Below are 27,714 nucleotides of genomic sequence, written 5' to 3'. Positions count from 1 at the left end.
GTATGGGCTTCTACTCTAGGATTTTCGCCATACACAAGAAGAACCAGGCTGGCCTGAGTTGTTTTGGACCTTTCCACCTTGAACCTTTCCCTCCCTCTTCAAAATTTCAAGATGGTTGCCCTAGTGCTTATTGCGGAAACACTGTGCCTGGGATTCTTCAGATGTGCTCCCTGGATCTGAAGAATGCATACCTACACGTCCCAATTTGGCAGCCTCATCGGTCCTTTCTGAGGTTCAAGATCATGGGCTTTCATTTACAATACAAGGTTCTACCCTTTGGCCTCAATTCTCCCCTAGGGTCTTTACCAGACTCATGAATGTGGTGGCAGCTCTTATCGGGGCCCAGGGGTACCATCTATCCATACCTGGACATCTGGCTCGTCAGGGCGAGATCCCCGGAGGTGGTTCATCACACCTCCTCCGCTCTCATGAATACGCCACACGAGTTGGGATTTACCATCAATCTCAAGAAGTCACAGCTGGTGCCTAGGCAGAATCTAACGTTCCTATGGCGCATCTGGGATAGGAGCTCCAAGAGCCATCAAGAGGGTCACCAGTCATTTTCTTAGCAGAGCGATGACCTCGGCATGGTGGTATCAAAAACCTCTTGGGTATCATAGCAGCATGTCTACTGGCAGTGCCATACACAAAGCTCAAAATGAGACGATTGCAGCTGCACTTTGCAAATTCATAAAGCCAGTAGTGGGGTACCCAGGCGGAACTGGTCAGCATTCCTCCCTTTCTCCAACAGGACCTTGTCTGGTGGAGTACGGGCTGCAACTTGAGGATAGGCACACCCTTCAGGCAACCAGCACTGCAGGTTACCATCACCACACTCTTCCTTGGAGGGCTGCGGAGCCATACTGGACAACCACAGCATCCATGGAGTTTGGTCTCTTCAGAAACAGGAGGCCCATATCCACTGGCTAGAGCTGAAGGCGATCTGCTTGCTCTCAAGGCCTTCCTTCTGATGATCAGTGGTAAGATCCTCATCCAGACGGACAACTCCTCCAGCATGTATTACATCAACAAGCAGGGTGGCACCAGGTCTCCTCCCTTATGTACCTTGGCAGTCAACATTTGGGAGTAGGCTCTGGAGAACATGCACTTGAGGGCAATACACCTCCCGGGGAGTCCAACCTGGAGGGCGGACAGGTCCTTCATGGGATCTTCAACAGATGGGGTCATCCTCAGGTGGATCTCTTTGCCACGTGGTCCAACAGAAGGTGCCCCCAGTTTGCGTCCTGGCAGGGACAGGGCTGAGGCTCTCTCGGGATGTGATACAGATAGAGTGGAACAACATGAACGCGTATGCCTTCCCTCCCACTACCCTGGTCCACAGGGTAATCTGCAAGATCAGGGAGGACCGGCACCTTTTGTATCATCGGAATAGCTCCGTGGTGGCCCATGAGGCCATGGTTCTCGGAACTACTCAGCCTGTCAGAACAGGCCCCGGTGCACCTTCTGCTGGGTCCAGCTGACCTAATCTCACAGCAGAGAGGCACAGTCCTCCACCCCGCCCCCCCAGAGGTTAGCCCTAGCAGCATGGTTCCTGAACAGGTCACATTAATACACCTGCGTCTGTCACAGGCTAACCTAGACATCATACTGGGCGCTAGAAGCGACGCTACTAGGAGCCAGTACAAGAGCAAGTAGACTAGGTTTTGTCAAGATCCCTTGACTTGCACGTTGGATGACATGCTGTCCTTCTCGGAACACCAAGTGGACACATGCTGCACCTAACTGGCGGCCATCAAAGCCTACTGGAACTCAGAGGAGGAGGTCTTTTCATCCTCCAACCCAATAGTTAAGAGACATTTGGCGGGCCTCACCACGCTCTACCCACCTATCAAGAAGCCACACCCAGTGTGTGACCTCAATTTAGTTTTGGGGCGCCTTGGCGCATAAACCATTTGAGCCAATGCATCCTCGGACATCAGGCTGGTCACCATTAAAACAGCCCTCTTGTTGGATCTTACGTCTGCATGCAGGGTCAGTGAAATCCAGGCACTGGTGGCTTCAGAGCCCTATACTACCTTTTATAAGGGTGGTCCGTAGAACTCATCCTGCATTCTTCCCTAAAGTAGTATCCTCATTTCACCTCAATGAGGAGATTGTGCTACCTACTTTCTTCGCGGACCCGAAGGACGAAGCACAGAGGCTACTGCATTGTCTGGATGTCATGCATGCTTTAAAATTCTACCTGGACAGAACCAGGAGCTTCTGCAAATCGGAAGCGCCCTTTGTCGCCTTCGGTGGGTCAAGACTAGGCTATCAAGCTTCCAAGGCCTCCATAGCAAGATGGATGGTTGCGGCCATCGAGGAGGCTTATGAGGGGCAGCACAAACCACTCCCAGCAAATATGCATGCCCACGCTATCGGAGCCAAGGCCACAGTGTTGGCTTTTCAGAAGCACGTTCCATGGCAGGTCATCAGTAAGGCGGCTACATGGGCTACTGTAATGGTTTCATCCATTACACCTCGTGATGTGTACGGGGTAAGTACTTTTCCCTATTCCAAGAGGGCACTGTCGGAAGGGGGCGTTATCGGTCTAGTCGCAATTGCATCCCCACCAGAAGCATAAGTGCGCCTGGAGAGCGCCGCCACGCCCACGAAGGGAAAAGTAAACCTGTTAAAAGAAAGGAAGGCGGACTCCACATCGCGTCGCTACTCTACCAGTGGTTGCCAGACACTCCCTGAGTACGCTTCAGGGCATTACCATACTTTTGCTTACTATTCCTATTCCTCTTCCGACCTTTGTCTAACTATCTCGTTGTATACATTTCTCCCCTTACTTTACTAGGAACCCACGCTTCTAATGGCGGCTTCTTTCTTTCCTTCATCCGTCGGCATCGGCAATGCCTCTGTTTTCATATTCAAGTCCACTTCCCCAGTTCATTGGTAGGCTTTGGGTTCAGTCTTTTCTTGTTACCTCCGAGATCAGTGGGGGAGAGGACGTTTAACAGACGTTATCTATCTAGGAAACAGCGCTTGCTGTGAAAGAACAACCACTTCTATCAACCATGGGAACTACCATTCCCAGAATACTTTTCACGCTGGCGGTTTAGAGTTTTCTAAGCTTTCATTCTATTCAGGTTAGGAACCCTTGCTTGTATTCTTCAGTATTTACCAGATAATCAAATAATAACAAAGGGAGAGATTGAAAGACTTCAGCAGACAGTGTTTTAGTACATCTTTCAGTACCGAAAGGTTCCGTAGGCACAGATCCCTTCCTCTTCAACTGAATAGCAAGTCATTTTAAAACATTGGGTAAGGGGCTGAATTATTCTTTAGAATCAACTTTCCTTCCTACTATCCGCCCTTCCAGGGACAATTATTGTTCTTTAATAAATAAACAGCTGGGCAGATCCGAACAATCTGCAACATCCAGAGACCAGAAAAGAAGATTAAGACTCGCTACTCCGGGGGAAGGAGGGCGCTTACCCACGCTCCTTAGCAGCTCAGCATAGGGTTTTTTCCCCCCTCAAGGGTTTCCCTGGGACTCACTCCGTGGGGTAGCCTTTATTGTGCTAACTGCGCAGGGGGCCTCAGGGGGATTCTTCCTCTCTTCAGGATCCAATGCATCCCTACTCTGCACCTCTCCCAGAAGGGTCCTTGTGAAGATAAGGTAGGAACTACCATAAGACTGTTACCATTATTTGTTGTTGGCTACAATTGGAAGACCTTTCAGGCTTCCCAAAGTTGGGTTGGTTAATTAGATTATAGCTATGCCTTCGGCTTTCTGCTTAGATGCCTGCTCCAGGTCGGACGCAGCATTTGGTCAGGCAGTTTTAAGGAACTTGTTTTCTTGGGCGGGTCACCACCACCCTGCGGCTAGATTCAGTTGTATTCACCCATACAGTATAGAGGAAAGGGGACGGGACGTAGGAGTAATTATAAGTTACTCACTGTAGTGAGTAACTCACTCCTAGTCCATAGTCCCCTTTCCTCCATACTTCTCACCCTCCTCCCCTTTAATAAAACTAGTTTCAATAGGCAATGGTAATATTGTCGACACGTCAAAGGTTACTGAGGAGTGGGGCCGGTGGACGGAGTCAGGGGAGCGCATGCCCCCAGGGCCGCGCCCCTGCGTACCTCTAAATTTAAAGGGGAGGATTTTTTTTTCTGGTGAAAAAGGTTCTGTCTCCCGTCCCTAGCGAGGGACGCCCGCATACAGTATGGAGGAAAGGGGACTATGGACTAGGAGTATGTTAGTCACTACAGTGAGTAACTTATACATTTTTCATGATTATTAATCGATGTGTTTGACTTGGCAGTGAAATCTGCAACTTCAAAAACGTAATTGTTCTATATTTTTCCAAGGTTGTTTGTTTCCTGTAGAATTTCCAAGTGATCCCCAATGAGGATGTCTGATACTGCCACTGTAAATGAGCAGACTGAAGCAATGAAGGGTTCTGTGACAGAAGTGAAGGACATGCTGATACAATCTGAAAGCCATGAGCAAACAGCACTTGAAAAGGATGTGAACTGCACTGATGAATCTGATTCACAGGTAAGTACCTCTGATTCTTTCCTTTACAATGTGCTATTACATGGTACAACGTCCCTATCCAACGTAATCATTCCACGAAGTGTGTTCTTTTTGTGTCTGCACATCAACTCTGGAGGCTTTTTTTTTAATTTCTTTATTGGTTTTAACAGTATAACAAACATAGTCGGCATCACTTGTAATATTTAACGCAAATCAACAGAATTACGCGTCCCCCCCAACTCAAGACCACAGTCAACATCATCGTCCATTCTTGTTGGACCGGATTGATGGCTAGGACAGTCCGAACCGTCCGAGGTATCGTCCGTATTGTGAGGAAGAAGAAGTGGCACTGTTAACACCACGCAGCGATGCAGTTCCCCACTGGAGTCCAGCCTCTGTTTGAGGATTGCTGTTTCCCACGCGCCAGTCTCAGCCGTTATCCATTTCCTAAGGTCCCCCGACCACAGGGCCTCGATCGGGGCCCTTGGGCTCTTCCATCCCAAGGCTATGCGTCTCTTCGCAGTTATGTATATCAGATCTTTGAGTTTGTTTAGAGGCTTATTTTTGTGGTTACGTTTGCATCTGCCCAAGATGCAGGCTGCGGGATTGTTCACTTCTAGCTCAATATCTGCGTCCGCCACCCTCTCCTGTACCTGTGTCCAGAAATTGCATATCTATGGGCAGCCCCAAAACATATGCGTCATTCCCGCCCTGGGCTCCTTACATTTGGGGCATACTTGGGCCTCAGCCCCCTTGAATTTAGATATGGCCTCAGGTGTTAGGTAGGCTCTGTTGGTGATGTATAATTAAATGAGCTGCAAACGGGCATTCCTATATACTTTCTTGTGGTAGTGGGTTATTTTCTCCCATTCTTCATCCGCAAAGTCCTGGCCTAGTTCGGTTTCCCACTTTACTTTGCTTTTGAGCTCGTTGCTTGTCGTGCCCTGAAGTAGGGTTTCGTAAAGTCGCGAGGTTTCATGGCCACCTTTGGCTGTATTTAACAATGTTTCTATGACCTTGTTTTCCGTCTTTGGGGTAGTAGCCTCTGGCCATCTAACCATTATGGCTTGTGTCACTGCCCTATGGAGCAAGAATTGACCAGCAGGTAATCCCGTGGTCTCAGTGAGATCGGGGAAGGGTATGATCTCTTGGTCTCGTGTTAGGTCTCCTAGGGTAGCCACTCCGTAGGGTTCCCACTGGGCGCGCGATTCAAGAGAGCCCCAAGGCTGGTTGGCCATAATTGCCGCGATGGGGATTTGTGGGGAGTAGGGATCAGCTGACCCCACTGTTCTGCATGCTCTGTTCCAGAGCTTTATTCCAAGTTTGATTAGGTATGGGAAGGGCTGTGGGAGTCTGTTCTGGACCCAGAGTAGATCCCTTAGGAGCAGATTGGGCAATGCCGGTTGGAGGAGCCTGGTGTCTGTGGAGATCTCGTCGGCCATCCATCGCATCACATGCCTTAGTTGGCTTGCAAGATAGTACAATTTGAAGTTGGGGACTTTAATTCCCCCCTCTCTCGTAGGGTCTTTGGAGTGTGTCCAGCGCGCCCTATGTCTGCCTGCCTGCCAGAGAAACCATCTACATAGTTTATTAACGTCTCCGTATTCTTGTCTGAGGTATGCGGCTACGGGTTCGGTGGCAATGATGTATAACATCGGGGAGAGTGGGCAGCCCTGACGGGTGCCCCTGTGTAGGGACCATTTGTCTGAGAAGGTCCTGTTTGTGCGCACCCTAGCGGTGGGGTTGGTGTAGACTAGCTGGGTCCATTTCAGGAAGGCGGGTCCGATTCCCATTCTAGTCATAGTGGCATATAGCCATTCCCAACGCCCTGAATCTAAGGCCTTGGTGGCGTCAAGTGACGCAACCGCGTATCTCTGAGGCCTCTGTTCCGTGCTGTACATGATGTGATGCAACCTGCGCAGGTTCTCTGTTATGGAGCGTCCGGGCACATAACCCGTTTGGTCCTGATGGATCAGGTGGGGGATCACCCTACGCAGTCTATTCGCTAGCAGGGAGGTTAGGATCTTGCAATCACTAACATGGAGAGGGGCCTGTAGGAGCTGCAGTGCGATCCGTCTTTACCGGGTTTCAGGAGGGGGATAATTACAGCTTCCCTCATGGAGTCAGGAAGGACACCACACTCGTAAGCTTCGTTAAACACCTGCGCCAGCAGTGGGGCCAGGGTCTCTTCATACAATTTATAAAATTCCCCAGGGAGGCCATCAGTGCCAGGGGATTTTCCAGCCGGGAGCGATCTAATGATTACCTTGACCTCATCTGGGGTGATGGGCTCGTCTAGGATGTCCGTCATTTGAGGATCGAGCCTGGGAAGGTCGATGTCGTCCAGGACATCCTCAATGCCGGAGTCGGCCATGGGCGGGGGTTTGGCGTATAATTTGCCTTAGAAGTCGGAGAACACAGAGTTAATTTCGAAGGGATTGTGTCCTCCGACGTATTCCTCATCTTAGATATCTCCTTCCAGCTCTGCTGGCCTCGGAACATTTTTTCTCTAGAGGGCGCTGCGCGTCGACATCCTCCGAGTCGATGTCCCTCGACAGCCGCCGTGTCGACGTCATCCTGCCTATAAAGGCCGCGCGCAGCGTCTGTTGCTCAGTTCCGTTTTTCCGCGCTTACTCAGTGCCTCGGTATACCGTTGCTCAGTTTTTGTCAGATTAAACCTATTTACCTCGAGTTATTCGATCCGTACCCGATGGCTTCCTCGTCGGAACCAACAACTCCTCCATCCGGCTTCAAAAAATGCCGAGATTGTGGAAAAAAGATGTCACTGACTGACCCTCACAGAGTTTGTCTGTGGTGTTTGGGAGCTGAACACCATTGTTCGGAGTGCGAGGACTGTATGTCCATGACAGCTAAGGCCCTGAAGGAGCGTAGGGGGAAGCTGGAGAAAGGTAAGACTTTTAAAGCTTCTTCTTCGTCGACGAAGTCGAGACATTCGTCTCCTCGTCACCATTCCCGCTCCAGGTCTCGGAGTGGGTCCCATCACTCCTCGAGATCGAAGCACTCGAAGAGGAGACGTCGAAGATCCCCTTCTCCGTCTTCCTCTTCTGTTTCGCCAAAAAGAATCCCTTGCCCCACGAAACATAGTTCCCGGGCTGAATGGGAGGAATTCCGCAAAAATATGAGCAGCGTCTTCGAGAAAGCGGCCTCGACCCCCTCGAAGACTGCCGAGAGCGATGCTCTGGTCGAAAGACCCGAAGGTCAAAAACGCCGCGAGTCGCAGTACCCGGCGAAGGAAACCTCTCGAGCGCGTCTCGAACCCTCGAGTAGGACTATGACCTCCAAACCTTCCTCGAAGGTTCCGTCGACGAGGGTTCCGTCGACGCTGAGGTCGGTGTCTTCGACGCCGTTGACGAAGGGACCTTCGACACACGGGTCTGTCAACTCGACGCCAGCTTCGATACCGGCGTCGACGCCAAGAAAAGTCACGGTCACGACACACCCAGTGACTATCCCCAGGTCCTCCATGACGATGGCTTCGAGATTGTCGAGTAGAATCCCAATTCTGTCGAGGTCATCGAGGCCTCCGCCTTTGTTTTCGATGCCACGCTCAAAGCCTTCGACATCGACGTTTTCGAGGCCGATAATGACATGTTCGGCACCCTCTGCCTTGGAAATGGGATTTACACCCTTTATGAGTTCAGAACAATTGAGAACTATGTCCTCAATTTTGGAAGAGGGTGAATTGTCTGAACAGGAAGACACATTTGAGTTGCAGGGACCTGTAACCCCAATTAGAGAGGAATTTTCCTCTGAAGAACGCAGGTTAAAGGATCTTCATGATTCCTTACATGAGGCAAGTGGGTTAGACACTTCGCCTGAGGTGGAGTTTGCTAGGCCAGACCCGGGGGAGCATGCTGAAACCCCCTATAGAGCCTTAATGGCCAGTATCAGAGTTTATGAGGTGGTCTGCACCTTCACAATCTTTCCAACAAGATGACCTCACGGATATTCTTGATAAAGGCCCACAGGAGGATCTTGTGGTGCCTTTCCATAAAGCTCTTCAGAGGAAGATTATGACGAACTGGGAAACCCCAGATGTCGTCCCGGCAGTAAATAAACAACTGTCTACAAAATACAGGGTATCCTCTACAGACCCGGAGTTTTTGTCAAAACACCCATCCCCAGAAAGTCTGGTGCTACAGGCAGCATCTTCTACCGATGTCAAGACGGCTTATCCTACCGTCCCACAGGACAGGGACGATAAAAAATATGATGCTATGGCAAAGAAAGTTTTTTCGGCATGTAGCATGGCGTTAAAATCTTAAAATCTGTGAATGCTACTTGCACCCTTGCTCGATTCAGCCATACACTTTGGGAGTGTGCTTCTACAGCGGCTGACTGCATCCCGGAGGGAGAAGAAAGGGAGGCGTTCCTGAATATCATACAGGACGGTAAAGATGCTATGTGCGAATCCCTCCAGACTGGCATTGATTCGGCTGACAGTATCAGCAGAGCAATGGCGGCAAGTACAACAACCAGGAGATTTGCTTGGTTGAGAAAGTCTGGTTTTGCCCCAGATGTGCAAGCCAGGCTCTTGAACATGCCATTCGATGGCTCTTCTTTGTTTGGGAAAAAGGCGGATGACAGTTTAGAAAAACTGCAAACTTCAAAAGCAGCAGCAAAATCCCTAGGCGCTGCAATCCGTCAGACACCTTTTCGTCCCACAGGAACCTCTGCGAGAGGCAAGTCCTTTCGCTTCTACTCCGCATTCAGAAGAGGTAGAGGACGACCGGCTCAAAGGGGACAAAGAAGAACTACCCGAGGTGGACGGGGTAGATATTCAAAGGCCGCAGCAACAGCAGGTGCCTCTTTACCATCGGCATCTGCATCAGCCGTCCCAAAACCACTCTGAGGACTTCCCTCACAGGACACCTGTAGGAGGCAGGTTGACTCAACATCTGGCGGTATGGCAGGCTATCACGTCAGATGCTTGGGCATTGGAAACAGTTGCCCAAGGTTACTGCCTGCCTCTCCTACGCATACCTCAGAGTCATCCACCGGGGATCAGCTCTCAGAAAGCTCCAGACCCGCTCCTCTTGCAGGAAATTTTGGACCTGCTAGAGAAAGGTGCCATAGAACCGGTACCTGTAGCGGAGAGGAACAAGGGCTGGTACTCCCCTTACTTTCTCATTCCAAAGAAAGACAGAGGACTGAGACCCATCTTGGACTTGTGAGAATTGAACAAATTCCTCAGAAAAGACAAATTCAAGATGGTCACTCTTTCTCAGATCCTCCAGGCCCTTCAGTTCCAGGACTGGTTGGTATCTCTGGACCTTCAGGACGCTTATTTCCATGTGCCTATCCATCTCAAACACAGGAAATACCTGAGGTTCGCAATTGGCAACTCTCATTATCAATTTCGAGTGCTGCCATTTGGGCTGACCTCCGCCCCGAGGGTCTTCACCAAGTTAATGTTGGTAGTGGCGGCAAGTCTAAGGAGGGAAGGGATTCATGTCTACCCCTACCTGGACGATTGGTTGATCAGGGCTGTCTCTTCGGAACAAGCTCAGATCCAGCTAAATCACGTGTGCCACTCCCTTCACAGACTGGGCTTCTCCCTCAATTTAAAGAAGTCCCAAATGATACCATCGCAGAGACTCCAGTTCATAGGAGCGATCCTGGACACTTCCCTGGGAAAAGCCTCGCCACCAGAGGTGAGGGGGTCAAGATATTCTACAGATGGTTACCAAGTTCCAAGATGCCCAACGTCTCCCAGCCTTCAACTTTTTGAGGTTGCTAGGCCTCATGGCATCCTGCATTTTCCTAGTGCCAGAGGCTCGCCTGAGAATGAGATCCCTCCAGTGGGCACTGAGGACTCAGTGGTCACAATTCTCAGGGAGAATGACAGATCTTCTTCAGGTTCCCGACAGGGTGGCTCGAGACCTTCAGTGGTGGGCCTGTCAGGAGAACATTCTGAAAGGAGAACATTTTTGGCAATCCTGGCCGGAGATAACAGTAGTCACGGATGCCTCACTCACGGGGTGGGGAGCCCACGCCAACGACTTGACCATCAGCGGTCGTTGGTCTCCATCGGAGTCCAGACTACATATCAACCTGTTAGAGCTGAGAGCCATCAGACTTGCGCTGAAGGCGTTCCTGCCAGCTGTACAAGGGAAAAACGTCCTGATAATGACGGACAACACAGCGGCCATGCATTACCTCAACAAAAGAGGAGGCGTAGGATCACTACCACTGTGCAGAGAGGCGATGCAGCTCTGGTTTTGGGTAATCCAAGAAGGAATCTCTCTATCGGCAGTTCACCTAGCCGGAGAGAAGAACTTGACAGCGGACGCTCTGAGCAGGCAGAGTACAGTCTCCCACGAGTGGGAACTAGCTCAGGAAGTCCTTCAAGAGATCTTCGCCCTTTGGGGAACCCCTCAGGTGGATCTGTTCGCCACCAGCGTCAACAGGAAATGCGATCTGTTCTGCTCAAGGGAATTTCCCCCGAGAGGAGCTCTGGGAGACGCGTTCATAGTGGACTGGGAGTTTCCGCTTCTGTACGCGTTCCCACCGGTCCCTGTCATTCCTCAAATGATCAGGAGGTTGAGAAGATTCCGGAGAACCATGATCCTAATTGCCCCGGATTGGGCCAGGAGAACGTGGTACCCGGACCTTCTAGACTTGTCCATCTGCCCTCCAATTCGACTTCCACTCAGAGAGAACCTACTCTCACAGAAGGGAGGTCAGGTTCTCCATCCAGACATCAAAACCCTCAACCTTCACGCTTGGCTTCTGAAAGGTTGAGGTACAAGGATTGGGACCTCCCTGATGATGTTATGGAGGTGTTGCTTTCGGCAAGGAGGCCAGCAACAAAGTCTTTATACCGCTGCCGTTGGAACAGATTTTGCAGCTGGTGTAGAGAACAGAATATCGACCCTTTTTCATGTGGTACACCAATGGTTTTGTCCTTCCTTCTATATTTGGCAAATTCAGGCCTTCAAGTTGGCACCATTAAGGGCTATCTCGCAGCGCTATCCATCTTTAAGCGCACTGCGGAAGAACCATCCTATTTCAAATTACCCTTGGTAATACAGTTTCTAAAGGGGTTAACCAATGTTTATCCCCCAAGACCATTCCAAGTTCCCCTATGGGATTTAAACTTAGTACTAACTTTCCTGATGGGCACACCTTTCGAACCACTCCATTCTTGTCCGTTAAGATTCCTTACCCTTAAAACTGTTTTATTAATAGCACTTACATCTGCTAGAAGGGTGAGCGAATTACAAGCTCTTTCTTGTAAACCCCCTCACACAATAATTCACAAAGACAAAGTTGTCCTGCAAGTGAAGCCTAATTTCCTCCCAAAGGTGGTTTCTGATTTCCATATCACTCAGAAATTTACACTACCATCTTTCTATCATCCTCCTCACCCGGGGAAAGAGGAAGAGAAGTTACACAGGCTAGACCCTAGAAGGGCTTTAAGTTTTTACATCAGTAGTCTAGCCAGGATAAGATAGGCAGACCAGCTGTTTGTAGGTTACGCAGGTCACAAGCTGGGGTTACCAATAACTAAGCAGACCATTTCCAGATGGATCATTCTAGCCATTCTGGAATGTTATAAACTGGCAGGGAAAGAGCCCCCTCAAAACCTTAGGGCTCATTCGACCAGAGGTATTGCAGCTTCATCGGCCCTCAAAAGAGGCGTGCCGGTTAAAGACATCTGTGCGGCCGCTACATGGTCGTCTGTCCATACCTTTACACGTTTTTACAATTTGGATTCCTCCTCCAGTCAAGAGACTAGGTTTGGAAGGGCTGTACTGCATTCTATTCATCAATAGAAGACAGCGTGAAGTCAGTACTCCCTCCTCCAATAATAGAATACTGCTATGGGAGCCTATCTAAGATGAGGAATACGTCGGAGGACACAATCCCTTCGAAGAACAAGTTACTCCTTACCTTGTAACGTTCTTTCGACGGGATGTTCCTCCGACGTATTCCTCATCGGCCCTCCCATCCATCCCCGCAGTTCTACTTCCCGTGTTGTTGCAGCTTACGCTCCTTCAGGGTGATTAGTCTAGTCCAGAAAGTATTATTGTGGGCTACAAAACGGAACTGAGCAACGGACGCTGCGCACGGCCTTTATAGGCAGGATGACGTCGACGTCGATACGGCGGCTGTCGAGGGACATCGACTCGGAGGACGTCGACGCGCAGCGCCCTCTAGAGAAAAAATTTTCCGAGGCCAGCAGAGCTGGAAGGAGATATCTAAGATGAGGAATACGTCGGAGGAACATCCCGTCGAAAGAACGTTACAAGGTACGAAGTAACTTGTTCTTCTATCTGGGTGTGCACTAAGGAGCCGTCTGGTTTGAGTACTTGACAAATGGGTGTTCTGGGGGTCTCCCTCTTGTATAGCCAAGCCCGGAGTTTACCGGGTTTATCACCTAGGGCATTGGTTCGTTCAATGTGTTTGGCGTAGCTCAGCCTTCCCAGGGACTCCCAGTGCGTAAGGCAGGTTTGTTTTAGGTCAATTACTTTCTGTAAGTGTTCTGGGGATGGGTCTAATCTACCTTCCAGTTCTCCCAGCTCCCTCTCTGAGTGTTCTAGGGAGGAAGTAACAGACCTTAGTGCTCCACCCATGGCTGCAATCATCTCACCCCTCATGACCACTTTGTATGCCTCCCAGGTGGTGCCTATGTATTTGACACTGTTGAGGTTTCTTTCCCAATAGTCCTCCGTCCTGTCCGCAATGTGTTCGCGGAGGGCTGTCAAGGAGGGCCTCAGCCCTAAGTCTCCAGGTGGGGACAGGGGGTCTAGGCGGGTAGACCTCCCAGGCGGCCAGTAGTGGGGAATGATCGGACAGCACCCTGGGCAGGTATTGAGCCCCGCCAAACATTGCCTGTTGTTCTAGGCTTACGAAAAGATAGTCTAGCCTAGTGTGTACCGCGTGTGGAGGGGAGTAAAAGGAGAACTCTTGCAGGTCTGGGTGTTGTTCTCTCCACAAGTCTCGGAGTTGTAACTGCTGTAACAGCCTGGACAGTATTTTGGCCGGCGGAGAAGGGCGTGTATGCTTATCATCAGACCTGTCTTTCTGGGGGTCTAGGGTGCAGTTGTGGTCACCTCCCCATATCAGGCATTGCATGTGGCGAGAGGCGCGTGGGGCTCGTTTGAGGTCTAGGTGGTTTATGAATGTGGGTCCCAGCTGGGGTGCCTGCGTCTTTTGACTTCTGCTCCGATAACTGCAATCCCATCCAGCGTAGGGAAAGTGCTTCATCCGTGCTGTCTACGATGGTTGTTGGTGGTCTTGGTTTTTCCCGATTCCGGCACCTAACTTCTGTGCCAACTCCCTTTCCCCCCCCCCCATAACTTTGAACGTCCTAAACATAAACCAGGTCGAGCAAGGTCTCCCTCACTATGACAGTCCCGTTTCCGCTCCTTTAGACCGAGCATCGGTCGCTTGGTGCCCTACGGGCGGGTATCTAAGTACCCTTAACAAGAAAGAGCTTCCGGGGGTAGGAGAGTGTTTGTCCAGGCATCTCGTTTCAAGGAATCAAGTCAGCTGCGGTGTATGTAGTCGTTCCTTGGTGGGGCCCCTGAGAGACATTGGGGCAAGGTATAGCCATTAAGGGACGAGGCTCAGCGTGGTTGTCGCTTCCTAACTTCGATGTCTGGGATCTGCTCACTGTCCATCCAGTCCCGAGCCTCGGCAGGGGTATCGAAGAGGTAGGATTTGTTGTTGCGTATCACCTTCAATCTGGAGGGGTATAGGAGCATGTAGCGTAGACCGGCAGACTTCAGCCTAGCTTTGGTGTCTATGAACTGTGCCCTCTTCATTTGGACCTGAAAAGTATAGTCTGGATAGATGGATATTTTGGCTGAGCCCCTGCAGATCTGGCCGCCTGATCGCGAGAAGGCGAGAATGGTTTCACGGTCCCTGTAATTAAGTACCTTTGCGATCAGTGGTCTGGGTGTGTTGCCAGGGGGGGGGGGGTTTCGAGGTGAGGGATCGATGAGCCTTTTCGATTGTGAAACCCTGGGAGAGTTTCTCTGCACCTATCTCCTGTAATAGGAGGTTGTCGACGAAGTTCGTGGGGTCCGATCCCTCGATGCCCTCAGGGAGGCCCAGAAGGCGAATGTTGTTACGGCGTGCGCGCCCTTCTGCCTCCTCGGCCCTGTCTTCCAGGTTTTTCACTTTCTGTTGGAGTGCATCTACATCTTTGACGAGCACAGTTTTGGCTTTAATGTTTTCGCGGACCTGGGCTTCCAGCGTATCTGTCCTGCTGGCCAAAGAGCGGACGTCTTGGCGTAGGAGGCTCGGGTCTCTGGCGACTGCGTCAATTTTATGTTCCACGGCCGTTTGAGATTGTTTGATGGCTTCGAGGATCTGTGTGTTGCTTGGTTCAGATGTTGGCCCCGAGGGGTCGAGTAAATCTGCGGCGTGTGCCCCATTCATGGTCTCAGGCGCTGTGGGCCCCGCCGCTGTGAAGGTGTCAATGGTGGTCTGGCGTTGCTTGGCCCTTGCCCCTTTGGTGGACATATCAACTGGACCACAGGCGCTTCAGGGGTTTAGGGGTGGTCAAGGTGTGATGAGGCGGAGAGGCAGTAAGTTCCCAGTGCCTGCTCCAGTGGTTGAGCCATTGTGCAGCTCGGTCCGGACGGGAGCAGCGGTAGAGGCCGGCAGTATGTTATGGGCCGCTCCGGAGGCCCAGATAGCTAATGTGCAGGGGCCAGACCGGCAGTGTTCGTCAGTGTGCGTCGGGCCGTTCCTCTGGGTTTCAGGAGTAGTGGTTAGGGCCCGGCTGGCGAGTCACCACTAAGTTTGCTGGGCGCTTCGTGGAGGGGGACACCGTGCCTATGTAGGGTGGAAGAGGGAGGGGGGCGCTCGCGTGGGCCGGCGGTGACAGCCGGTATATAGCAGATGGATTTGTCCCCCCCCGCTCACCTCGAGGATTCTCAGACACCCAGGCTCATGGTTCCGCGGTGGGTAGCACTCGTGTCCGGCTCGTATCTGGCTGGGCTCTGCGTCCTGGTTACGCCTCCTCTCGTTCGCGCACCCGGCCTCTCGAGTGCCTCGCAGGTCCCCCTCGTCGGTCTGGCCGGGCGCTCTTGTACGACAGAGGGGTCTTCTCCCCTCCGGAAGCTTGGGAGTTGCGGCGCGGATGCAGCCTTAGAGTGCGGGCCGCTGCGCCGTGTTGGGTGAGGGAGCCGCCATTTTGGCTCCGATCCGCTGGATCGTGTCGCACGGTCTATAAGGCGAAGCCGGTCGCTCAGAGCCACGGGAGTTGGCCCGCAGGTGCAGCAGGGTATCAGCCCTCGGTGAGGCGGTTTGTGGGCTTCAGGACCCCCAAAAAGTGTAGTTAAAGGCAGCTTATGATGGTCGCATCAGGCGGAGCGCGCGGAGCGAACGTCCTCTTCACATGGCGGTTAGCCATGCCCCCCACTCTGGAGGCTTGTTTGCAACTTTAAAAAATTTAAGTTGGCAGAAAAGCTTGTTTTTCTTAATTTATAAATAAAGTAGTATAGCCAGTGAAAGAAGTCAGAAAGTTTAGAATTCCATTCTCATCAATATCAACACTAGCCACTGGTCCATGACTGATGCTCATGGCCTCTTCTTTCCAACTTTGGGATTCACCTATAGCCCAAGATCACTTATTCTCTAGCTCTGATCTTTTGGATTTTGGATCAGTCTACTTCTAGTTTGTGTGATCAGTGTTTCTTAATGTTTGTCCCTTCCGGGTTCCTGCATTCTTCTACCTTTTAGGTATATAGCAATTTGTGCCATTTCCAAAACTTCTCCAGTCATTCACCACCCTCTTTAAGCTATTTTTTTCCATCTTCATGCAGACATTCACTCCCAGCCCCTTGATATTCTGAAAGTCTGAAAACTATTATGGAAGCTACTATGAAACAAACTATTAGTTCACAAAAAACAGGCAACATTGTGCAAGTTGATAAACAATTAATTGATAATCCAGCGATTACATTGGTATACAGGCAGAATTCATCCGATATGCTCATGACTAATGGATAAAAAATAAAGGCTGAGTGTCTAGATTGTCTAGTATGTTACAGACCCCCAGGTCCAGCTAGTTCTTTCTTAGACTCTCTGAATGCCTGTTTGGGTACAGAAGCACTTTTCCACTTGAAGTTAATCATTCTAGGTGACCTAAATATATGGGGCAATGAACCTTAAGAAGTAGACTGTAGACATCTTGATGATGCTCTGCAATCACATGGCCTTCAAACTGTATCTAGCTAACACATATTGGCAGACCCTATATTGTTCAGAGGCCTAAGTCTACGTCACCATGAAAATCTGCTAGTCAGCTGGTCCGATCAGTTCTTGGTGTTTTTCACTATGGCTATTAACCACATATGTAGAAAGAACACAATTGTGAAAAAATATAAAATTTACAGAAGGAAAAAAAACAAATCGAATGTTAAAACTGAGCAAACCGCAGCACATAATACATAGAATAAAACACAGCAAGAATGATACAAAAGTAATAACAAATAATACATTCTGCTATATAAAAGATCATTATAAAACATTACATTACATGTTCTGTATGTCTAATGTATCAAGAGATACATCAGTCTCATTTCTTTAGATGACCGTTTACAGATATCATTCAGGAATCTGTCGGCAATCTGCAGAGAAATCCTCTTTCCTTGAAGCATTTCCCACCATGACCAATCAAGGTTTACATGTACAATGTCTGGCATGCATTTTTGAAAGCATTCTATACGTTCCCTTCTCAGTGAGACAAACAATTAGTAAATGTTCCAGAGATTCTGTCAGACCCATAGCGCCGCCAAATCTACACAGCGATCGAGGATCTTTGCCCCTTTCCCTTAGGTCTGTGATCTCTCTGGTCAACATCACATTACATCTAAAACACACAAATTCCTGTTAGTCGCTTATCCGGAAATATGGTCAAATATGGCTCCATGATATCCCCTCTCTTGGAGTGTGATATATATATAGACTGGTTTCAAGGACTTTCCCAGTTGTATTGCTCCAATCCATACACTCAAAGTTTTTAACTTTATCTGGATTAAAGATTAGGAGCTCAAAAGATGCCCCCAATTCAAAAATTCCAGACATTCAGCTTTGAGATCCCTTAAATAATCAGAAGTACAAGTATCGTTATGTAAACCGCTACCCAACAAATCCTACAGAGTAGCTTTTGGGCTGGTGATTAACTTCCTAAGGAGGAAGACCCTTCGCCACACGACCACATTTCCAATAGAGATTCATCCTAATTCATAGCGTATTGCGGCCAGGGGAACACATTTGGGCAGACAATTTAAGACAGACCTTTGTATACGTGTTTCATATGTTGCCAATTCATCTAAGAGCCACATAGGAAAGTGCTCAAGGCCATAACAGAAATGAGGTATTAGCTTACATTTATAATAAATAGCGCAGGGTTGGTAAAAAGGAAAAATTCCCAAATTTGGTATTTTTTCTTTTTAACTGCAATTAGGGAGCCGACCTTCCCTTCTAGGTATTGCCTGTAATATGCTTTCTTTTTGTCACCATAGATAGGATAGCCCACATAGCGAATATAGGGTCTAACCACCAATTTTACATGGTTCAGGTACCAAAGGTATTTCAACATACTGTTATCCCATGTATGGAAATAAGGCACAATAACCATATACTCAATGACTCGTCCGCCGTGAGATTCGATTTCCAAACTAGTCTGGTTTTATTCAAAGTATCTCAGTCAGCCGACTGGGTCTCAACGCCTCACGACGTGTGTGCCCAAACAACGTGAGATGCGAGAGAGAGCGAACAGCGCTCAAGCAGATATATATATATATATATATATATATATATATATATATATATATATATATATATATATATATATATATATATATAATACATCAACCTTTGCTAATGCTATTCAACCCACCCTCATACATGTCATACAGGCTAGGGTTCAGTAATGGACAGTTATGACTAGTCTTCATTCAGTCTAAACATTAGTTCTTCTAGCAAAGGCTGCAGAGACAGTTTTCTGTTATGAGGAACATGGAGCACTGGCTCATGGAGGATATCTTGTTCTTAATAGGGAGACATTCCATACTACGTTATCTGTTTGCTGTGGGTCATGGGCTAAGAGTCAGACAGTTCTGAGGCAGAAAATACCATCCTTCGTGAAGGAGCACAGCTAGTTGCATATAATTCATATTTAACTGCCTTTTACAACAGTGCTTGTAAGACAAACCGGCACCTGGACTACTGATTAGGAACGGTTTCTGCACAGCTTCAAGGCCTCAGTGAGAGAGAAAACTATGTATTTCTGCACAGTTCTACATTCCTGTCTGCGTTAGCATTTCAGAGTTCAAGCTGTGGCCTAGCACCGTGTGTGGATCTAAAGCTTAGAATATATTTGCAATATGTTACAAATGAGAAAATGGCCGGCATTTTACAAAATGGACTCCCTATGGTCACATTCAGGTTTCTTAGTTTGCGATGTTTGTCACATGATGCAATTCGCTTCTGGCCAACATATTATTCATATCGTTCAGCTATGTGATTTACTTTTTCAGTATAAAAAATACAGGACCTTGGATATAAGCGTAGAATTACTGTTTTTTTTGGCGTTAATCAAAAGGCAGTTGGAAAATGTGTAGTCTCTAAACTCACTCAACAGGTGTTGCAGTCCTCGCGGAGTGTGGGTGGTCAAACAACCTAAAATCATCAGCATATGTTGTCCAACTGATCTTAACTCCCTCTACCACAGGTGAGGCGAACGCTGCTGCCTCTAACACTACACTGGCGTCTGATACGTATAACTTAAAAATTGGCGGCGCAAATACACACCCTTGGTGGAGACCATTAGAGGCATTGATGGGTATGGATAGTGTTTCAGTGTTAAGACGCACCTGTAACTTTGACCCCTCATGTAAGTGGTACAAAATCGAAAGCAAAGAGGGTGGTATACCAATTTGACCACGTTTGCCCCAAAGTATGCTCCTGTGTACCATGTCGAAAGCCATTGTGAGGTCAATCGATGCTACATAGACAGGAGCACTATTGGCCTTCCAGGCTTTATCTTGCTTTATATTCAGCAATAATACCCCAGCATCGGTTCCTACGTTCTTCCTAAAACCGAATTGGAACCTGGACAAAATATTATTGGTATGCGCCCACTCCTGTATGTGCTTCAGAACGAGTCCAGCAGCGCAATCGGCCTATAATTAGCTGGACAAGACCTATCTCCTTTCTTGTACACAGGTACTATATATGAAATATGCCAGGATCCTGGTATGTTCCGAACCCTTATGTCTTTTGAAAAGCATGAAAAGAATTTTTGACCACAAATCTACGTTTTCTTTGAAGATGACATTTGCCAGACCATTTGGCCCGGCTGCCCTGGATGGAGAGGCCTTCCGTATCAGAGTTTTAATATCCTCCTATATGATTGCAAAGTGCCACGCAGTATTTAAGATCGACGTTGGAAGAGGATGCTTGATCTTTAAGGGGGCTTATAATACTCCAAAATGGCCTTCCCATTGGTTCTCCGAGATTGCTGCAGACTGCACAGTGACTTGAGATAAGATATTACAATTTATCAATTCTGAAAACGATCTGGATGTAGCATCCCTTAGAGTGGAGAACATATTTTCATCGTCTGCCTGATTAAGAATTGCTCGGAGCGCCTTTACTTTATTCTTCCATTTATTAACCTTTTTTCCAACACCTTTTTCTATAGGTGAAAGGCCCAATTTTTGAAGATGCCTGAGCTCCCTTAGTCTGTTTTAAGTATCTCACCATCGAATCATAGGTATGTGTATGTTTTATATTCCTACGGTTATCTCCCAGAGGGAACGCTATGTTCTTAATTGTGTTTTGCACATCGTGACAGAAGATATCAATAGTGTAGAGAGTTAACTTCTTTCCGATATTCGAGATATTAAAGTCGGAAAGGAAAACTGCATTTGTTTTAACCACATTGTCCTTATGCCAAACAATACGTGCCTGAGCTGAATTGACCTGGAGGGAGGAGGGACATAGCCCATATTTCACTCCCTCCGCCTCCCCTGCCCCCCCAGTCCCCTCCAAATACCAGCTCTACAATCTTGTGATCACTACAATCAGTTCTTGTTAGACTGAGTGAGATAGCAAGATCAAACAATGGTTTAGAGAGATAAATATAATCTATTATGGTAGAAATATTACCCTTGAACCATGTTGTAGAATCTGAAGTCTTGCTCAGTAGGTCTCAGGAGTTATAAAGACCCCATTCTTCAAAAAAGTTACCCCATAGTTGCCCATGCATCAATTTCGATGTACAGCCGGGGGTCCACCTTCAACATAGTTGTTTTGGCAGTTGGTTATTCGACCCAAATCTCTTCCCATGATAATCCCCCATCCCCCTTGCCAAGGTATTTCCACATTCAAATCCCCTGCTGCAATTATCATAAGATCCGGGCACATTTCATGACATTCTTCAAATATGCGTCCCATCGATGCCAAGGATTCCATCAGATTAATCTTAAGACTCCAGTAGATATTTACCACCAGAATGTTACATGGGCCCAAGTGATTTTTTTTTAGCTGCAACAATAATGCTAAGCACCATTAAGGGATATGAAAGACCTTTATAACTGTTGGCCCCACGTCCACTCGAATTGCAGTCAAGAGGCCCCCAGAAGGTCTACCTCGTTGTCCCTTCCTGGCCAGTTCGGAGTAAACTATAAAAACTTCTAAGACATAAACAGCTGTAAACCAGGTCTCTTGTAAGCAAACAATAGAGTATTTAATTAGACAACAAACTATTTCAGGTGAATTCTTTAAAAACCAATGTCCCCTAGAATCCCAAGACACTAGGGCCAACTTACCAACCATATTAACTATTCGGTTTTAAGCCCTGGAGTTGAGTGATGGAATCCCGTAAGGTCAAAGCAAGCCACCTAAAACTATAATCATTTGATTCTCCACCTTCTCTAGTCCTACCTTTTTCTCACCTTGGTATCATCTAAGCAGCTTTCCCTTGGTTCAGCCAACTGAGTCCCAGCGCTAGGGTTTAGAAAACCCCTACTAAAACTATGAAGGTCATATCCAAATATGTGAAATGACTCAACCTCCTGAAGTACAGCCCCATCTATTGTGCGAGAATAGAAAACTATCCGCGCATAATTGTATCATTCTGGATGCACAACATCTACAAGTTTTATGTCTCCCGAAGAAATCGAGGAGAGGCTCGGGATTTCATTAAACGGGGCCAATATTCTCCATCGATTTAGGGAGGGAGGCCCCCCGTACGAGAACAGGTAGTGCAGCACAACACTGGGATTATCGGGATGACAGGGGAATCTCAGTTGAATTTCTTCCCTCAGGGTGTGGTATATAGGATTAGCCACACTTTCGGGTTGAGAATTTGTCAGAGGCCTGTCCACAGGGCCTCCCACCGTGTGTTTCTATCCCCACTGAACTTTGGGTTTGGACATTTTCTTGAATCCGAGGGCAGTTGGATACATTTGAATGTTCATACAACATTAATTTCATGACTCTCCTGACAATCTGTTCAGTCACTGAGTCACCACCTTCTTTGATCTCTAATACATGGTGTTCCTTATTCACTGGCTGATCCCTAATTTCCTCTGTCACACAACCAGCCTGAGCAGCGGAGGTAAAGGGGTCCTTTAGATGTTTTGCCACCCCCAGACCATTTGACTGGAAACAGTTTCTATCGCCAAAAATCTGTCAATAAGAAATTGGCGATACATTTCTAGTCTACAAGCTTCAGGTGTGGAGAAATCTTATCTCCTATTTCATCTTCTATTCCCATCCCTGAGACACTGACCAATGTAGGGTTTCTGGACAGTTTTGATTGAATCTCACTGGTGTCTTGTAGCCACAGAATTTCCTGTTAGGTCAATGACTGTTTTTTTTTGGAAGAAATTAAGCGGACTGCCCTTTGAGTGGATGTTATTCTTTGGTGAAAATACTTTTCTAGGTGTCCCCCTTAGAGTTTTAGGTTTACCCTTTTTTTTCATGTTTTCTGTTCTAGTATCTGTAGCAAGGGAACCCCCATCCGGCTTGCACATAGTCTCCTCTTTCCCTGTAGTATCCAAATGTGACACTGTATGGGTAATGGCCATATCCTCTTTAATAAGGTTGCACCAGTTATTCTTAGAAACCTTATTATGACCTGTGCCTTGCTTCTGCTTGTTTTTATTATTTTTTTTGTCTGCCCCTCCTTTATTTTAGAAGTGGAGGAACATTCCTGCTCCACATTAGGCATCGTCTGAGGCGTTTTTAACTCCAGACCATCTTTACTTTTAGGGATTCCCCTTGGGGTTTGTAAAGATATTTGGGGCGGAAATTCTCCATTATCGTCAGAGACTACCTCCCCATAGTCAATATTTTGCTCTGTGTTAGTCCCTTTTGAATTTTGACTTGTTCAATGTTTACGTGCTTACATTTCTGCATATCGACTGCAGTAATTAGTTTTCAAATCAAATCAATGTCGTGTGCAGCTGAAGTTCAGCTAAGATTTGGACATTTATCATTCCAGCTATCCTCCTCCCAATTATCACCCAGGGGCCTCGTCACTTTCTGCGTGGAAGTTATTTCCCAGTCAGCCTTTTGGCCTAAAGGGTATTGGGACAATGCCAATAGGGAACTATCAACTGGGCACAGAGCTGATGGTGTAGTTTGAAAAGAAGCCCCATTCCCACCTTCACTGTCATTCTCCTGTACTGGAGAACATGGTGGAATTTCATCCGGTTTTAGTGGGTTATTACTGTCACCAGATTCAATCAGTAATATTGACTCATCCCCTTCGTTAAGATTCAGCATAGGTAAATCCATTGAGGACTGGGGGGGATGGAGGCAAAGGTAGTTCAAGCGCCATTTTCTTTTTCCCCATACAGGGGTAGAAACGAGGGGGGCAGACAATATATCATCGTATGCTCGCACCCCTGCCATCGTTTCCCTCCTCGTTTTAGGGCCTGTCCAGTTGTACGTGTATTTGGTATGCTTAATAACCAAGCCCACCTATGTTAAAAAGAGAAAGGAAGAGATATATAAATGAGTCCTTACACCAATCACGTGTGCCACAACGATTACTGCGGCCCGTCTGCCAAGGGAAGTTGGAATCCTAACAGGCACTTAATTGGGCACTTGCAAAGAAAACACACAATCGTGGCTTATTTGACTACTACAGCAGATTCCACAGATAGGCAAAGCCTCACAAACAAGAATAAGTATCAATTAATATATGGAACCGATGTTTCACAGTCCATACAAAAACAAAAGTAAAAATACCACAATACTAAAGCCCTCAAACAGGAAAACGAACAATCAGATGTAAAGACAGCAACATGAAATCCTCGAGGTGCTCGCATTACTGATCAATGTCACTGACAATGATCTTACAGTTCTTGAAACTGCTGTGACAGAAAAGATTCCTCTGTACCATGATTACTAGGACAAGTCCTAGCTGGCAGGATAGCATTTACAAAGTTGATACAGGCTAGCACGAAAAGAAAGATAGCTCCTACCATTATGAGGAGCTAAATAAAGTTCTTGCTATTGCGCTGTCCAAGTTGTTAATTCACCTTCCCCGCTGCCCTGCCGAACAGCCCAACAGCCACACTTTCGGCACACTTCCGGTGCGCGCGCCCGGCGTTAATATGGAATGCTGGGATGAGGTGGTCTGGCCAAGGGCCGGGCTGCAATCAAGGCAATAGGAAGAGTTTAGTCGTGGCACAAAGCTGAGCACACAAGTCCCAGCACAAGCCCTGGCATAAATCCCAGTATAAATCCAGAATAAAGAGTCAATATATTTACTTTGCAGTAAACAACACATGGGTTCACAATGTTTCAGAGAGTTTCCACGCAACAGGCTCTTCTCACTGACGGGTAGTAGAACATTGGTAGCTTAGCGTGCGACAGCCCAACAGCCACACATTGACACACTTCCGGGCCAAACTATTGGGTGACTTAATGGTAATGCAATCTGATATGAGCTATACAGCTCTATACACCAAAGATTTAACAGCTGATAGCAAATTGCAATACCATTGCCCCTCAAACTGTTAAAGTACCCGAGAGAAACAATCAATGGTCCAGTGAGAAACTGGAAACTCTCAAGGGACTCTGCTGAAAAATAGAAAAAAGATGTCTCAAGACCAGAAACACTAATGATCACCTTGAAGTTAAGCTTGCCTTGAAGAACACGTGTGTATAGGCGCGTTACAAATGCCATATCATATATCGTATCATGACGTATAAGGAAGAAATTATGTTGGCAAAATCCCTATGCCTTCAACAATAGATTAATGACTTTTAACACCTTCTTTTTGGAAAAAATGAATTTGATTATGACCAATATCGACGCTCAATCTACTATTGAGGGGGTGCATCCTGATAATCGAGCAGCCTTGCCTAAATTTTGTTTTTCTACCAGTTGCCATACAAAGTATTTCTAATTTGATAAGCAATCTTAAACCTTTCTCTCTCTCTCTCTCTCTCTCTCTCTCTCTTTCTCTCTTTCTCTCTCTTTCTCTCTCTTTCTCTCTCTTTCTCTCTCTTTCTCTCTCTTTCTCTCTCTTTCTCTCTCTTTCTCTCTCTCTCTCTCTTTCTCTCTCTTTCTCTCTCTCTCTCTCCTTCTCCTTCTCCTTCTCTTTCTTCGTGTGATTGTTTAAGCCATGGTTGTGTGCCATCGGAATAAAAGAAAAATCCTGTCTAATGCCTCTTCAAGCCAACATTGGACCACAAAATAATGTCCAATTATCGGCCCATTGCTGGTTTTTTGTGGTCCTCTAAGATTCTAGAAAATATTGGGACCACGGAGCTACATAATTTCCTGGAAGAACACAACATACTAGATTCATATCAATCAGGATTTAGACCAGGCCATGGCGACAAGATGTCTGGGATGATTTACTCGAGGCTTTGACATTCTGAGGTCAAGATTATCATTGTTGGCACATATATCCGATGATGCACTTAAATGGTTCACCTCGTTCATAACTGACCACTTTCAACAGGTTCTTACCTGTCTGACTCATTACCGGTTACCTGTGGATTGCCTCAGTGCTGCTCTTTGTCTGGTATTGTTTAATGTATATATCCGCCCATTGCTTAATATTTTCGCCCAGTTGGACTTGTTTTTCATATGCGGACGATATCCAGATCTACGTCTGGCTAAAGCAACCGCTAGAGGCAATGGAGCGAGTTTTAACGTGTGAAGACAAAATCCAAAGTTGGATGTTGGAAAACAAGCTCCAACTGAATCAATCCAAAATGGAGATCATCGTTTTTTGGTCCAAAAACGAAGTTTGAAAACGTGCTACGCTCTGTCCCCTGTCCAACTTTATTTGGAATTCAAACCAAGTTTACTCAAACAGTAAAAAAATCAGAGCTGCATATGGCAGTCAAGTATGGCCTACATGCCAATCAGATTGTCAAGTCTGTATACTTCCAACTAAAACTTCTCAAGCCCCTACTTCCTCTTATTTCTGAAAAGAATCGGCCAAACCTACACATCCTTTGAAAGCCTAGTCTGCAGGCTGTCTCTCTCACCTACTTTTTCTTACTCTCGCTACCATCTACAGACTCCCCCAGACCATCCTCCATCTTCCTCCCAGAATTGGCCAACCTCTCCTCCTCTCTTCTTGCTGACTCCCCAAACATCTCTTCCTTGGGGACTTCAACATCCATCTCGACTCTCTTGATGGATCCACGGTTCTCTTCTGCAACTTTTTGCAACACTCTTTGCCTCTCTATCCTTTCTTCTGGCCCAACACACCCTTGATGCTTTCATCTCCCCAGACATCCCTCTCTAAACCTCTCATTACCCCTCTCTCCTGGTCTGACCACTCCCCCCGCAACTTGATCTTCTCTGTCCCCCGACACCTCCACCAGCACTGCCAGTCTCCTTCTCTGTCATTTGACTGATGAAGCTTGTGTCAGTTGCTGCATTTGCTTCTTCCTTCCTTCATTCATCCTCCGCCCCCTCATTGGACTCTCCCTCTGACCCTGTTCTTGCTAACCTCCACCGCTCCATCTCAAAGACCCTGGACATCTTGCCCACTGTCATCATGATCCGCTTAAAGCCTGCCTCTAAATGCAACTCTTGGTATGACTCCGACTTGGCTGCTTTGAAACGCAAGTGCAAAGCTGTGGAGCAGAAGTGGCTCGCATCTAGCTCAACCTCTGATAGACTGGCTGCTGCCTACCTCAAAGGCAATATCGCCTCTCCATCTGCTCCAAGAAGAGGGCTTATGTCCAAGCCTGTATCTCTGGAGCCACCAAAAACGCGGCGGAACTTAATAAAATCAGCAAGGAACTTGCCAATCCTACTGCAGTCTCATCTTCGCGCCTCCCCCCCCCCCCCCCCCCGAACCCGCCATCCAGGTGCTCTGCTTTGGCTGCCCACTTCTCCTCAAACTCTGGATATCCTGCCCTCTGTCTTCTGTTCCCCCACTCCTCCCCCTAACCCCTACTCTCGCCTCCCTTGGCCCCTCCCTTATACTCTCCTCTTTCTCTCCCATTGCGCCAGATGAGATCTCTAGAGCCGACCGCTCTAGGACAGTCTCCTCTAAACAGGTGCTTCTCTGCTCCTCTAGAACCATCAAGAACAGCATTGCCTCTCTTGCTCCATCCTTGGCTGACCTCTGCAACTGCTCTTTCGCCACTGGCTCCTCCCCCAACCCCATAAACACTCATGTGCACCCTCTCATAAAAGAAAACGTCTGCTGACACTTCCTGCCTAGCTAACTATCGCCCTATCTCCATCACCCCTTTCTTGGGCAAACTCATGGAGAAACTAGTCATCCCGCAACTGACCTTCTACACGAAAATGGCCGACTGCCTCCACGATCACTGGTCCGGTTTTAGGGCCGCCAGAGGCACAAACTACTTGCCTGAACACCCATGAAAACCTACACTCCAGCCTTGATTCCAACTCTGCCTCTGTTCTGAGCCTCCTCGATCTCTCTTCTGCCTTTGATACTGTCAACCACTCCATCCTCATAAACTGTCTCCCTGATACCCTAGGCATCACGAACAGGGCACTGGCGTGGCTTACCTCCTTCCTTACAAACCGACCCTCCGAAATGCAAATGGGTACTTTTCTCTCATCCACCACACTCTCTACTTGTTGCGTCCCTCACTGCTTCATTCTATGGCCATGGCTCTTAAACATCTACCTGGCCCTTCTGGCCTACCTGATCTCTACTTTCACACCTCATTTCCAGTGTTATCAAGCCGCAATCCTTTACCTCCTCTTC

At 47.7% G+C, this 27,714-nt stretch overlaps 1 protein-coding gene across 10 annotated transcripts in view; it reads left to right on the top strand.

Moving 5' to 3' along the window:
* R3HDM1 (R3H domain containing 1) overlaps positions 1-27,714 on the top strand; it is a 1,943,510-nt gene that overhangs the window by 196,601 nt on the left and 1,719,195 nt on the right. For all 10 annotated transcript variants that reach the window (XM_069616551.1, XM_069616544.1, XM_069616545.1 and 7 more), the window contains exon 3: positions 4,324-4,513. In XM_069616551.1, the coding sequence (XP_069472652.1) occupies positions 4,361-4,513 (153 nt within the window). In that variant the 5' untranslated portion in view covers positions 4,324-4,360. The remainder of the gene's footprint in view (positions 1-4,323; positions 4,514-27,714) is intronic.

Source organism: Ambystoma mexicanum, chromosome 9 (assembly GCF_040938575.1).
Source record: "Ambystoma mexicanum isolate Mex_15411 chromosome 9, UKY_AmexF1_1, whole genome shotgun sequence".
NCBI lineage: Eukaryota > Metazoa > Chordata > Amphibia > Caudata > Ambystomatidae > Ambystoma > Ambystoma mexicanum.
Note: the sequence above shows the minus strand (reverse complement) of the source record. Positions and strands in the feature narration are given on the sequence as shown.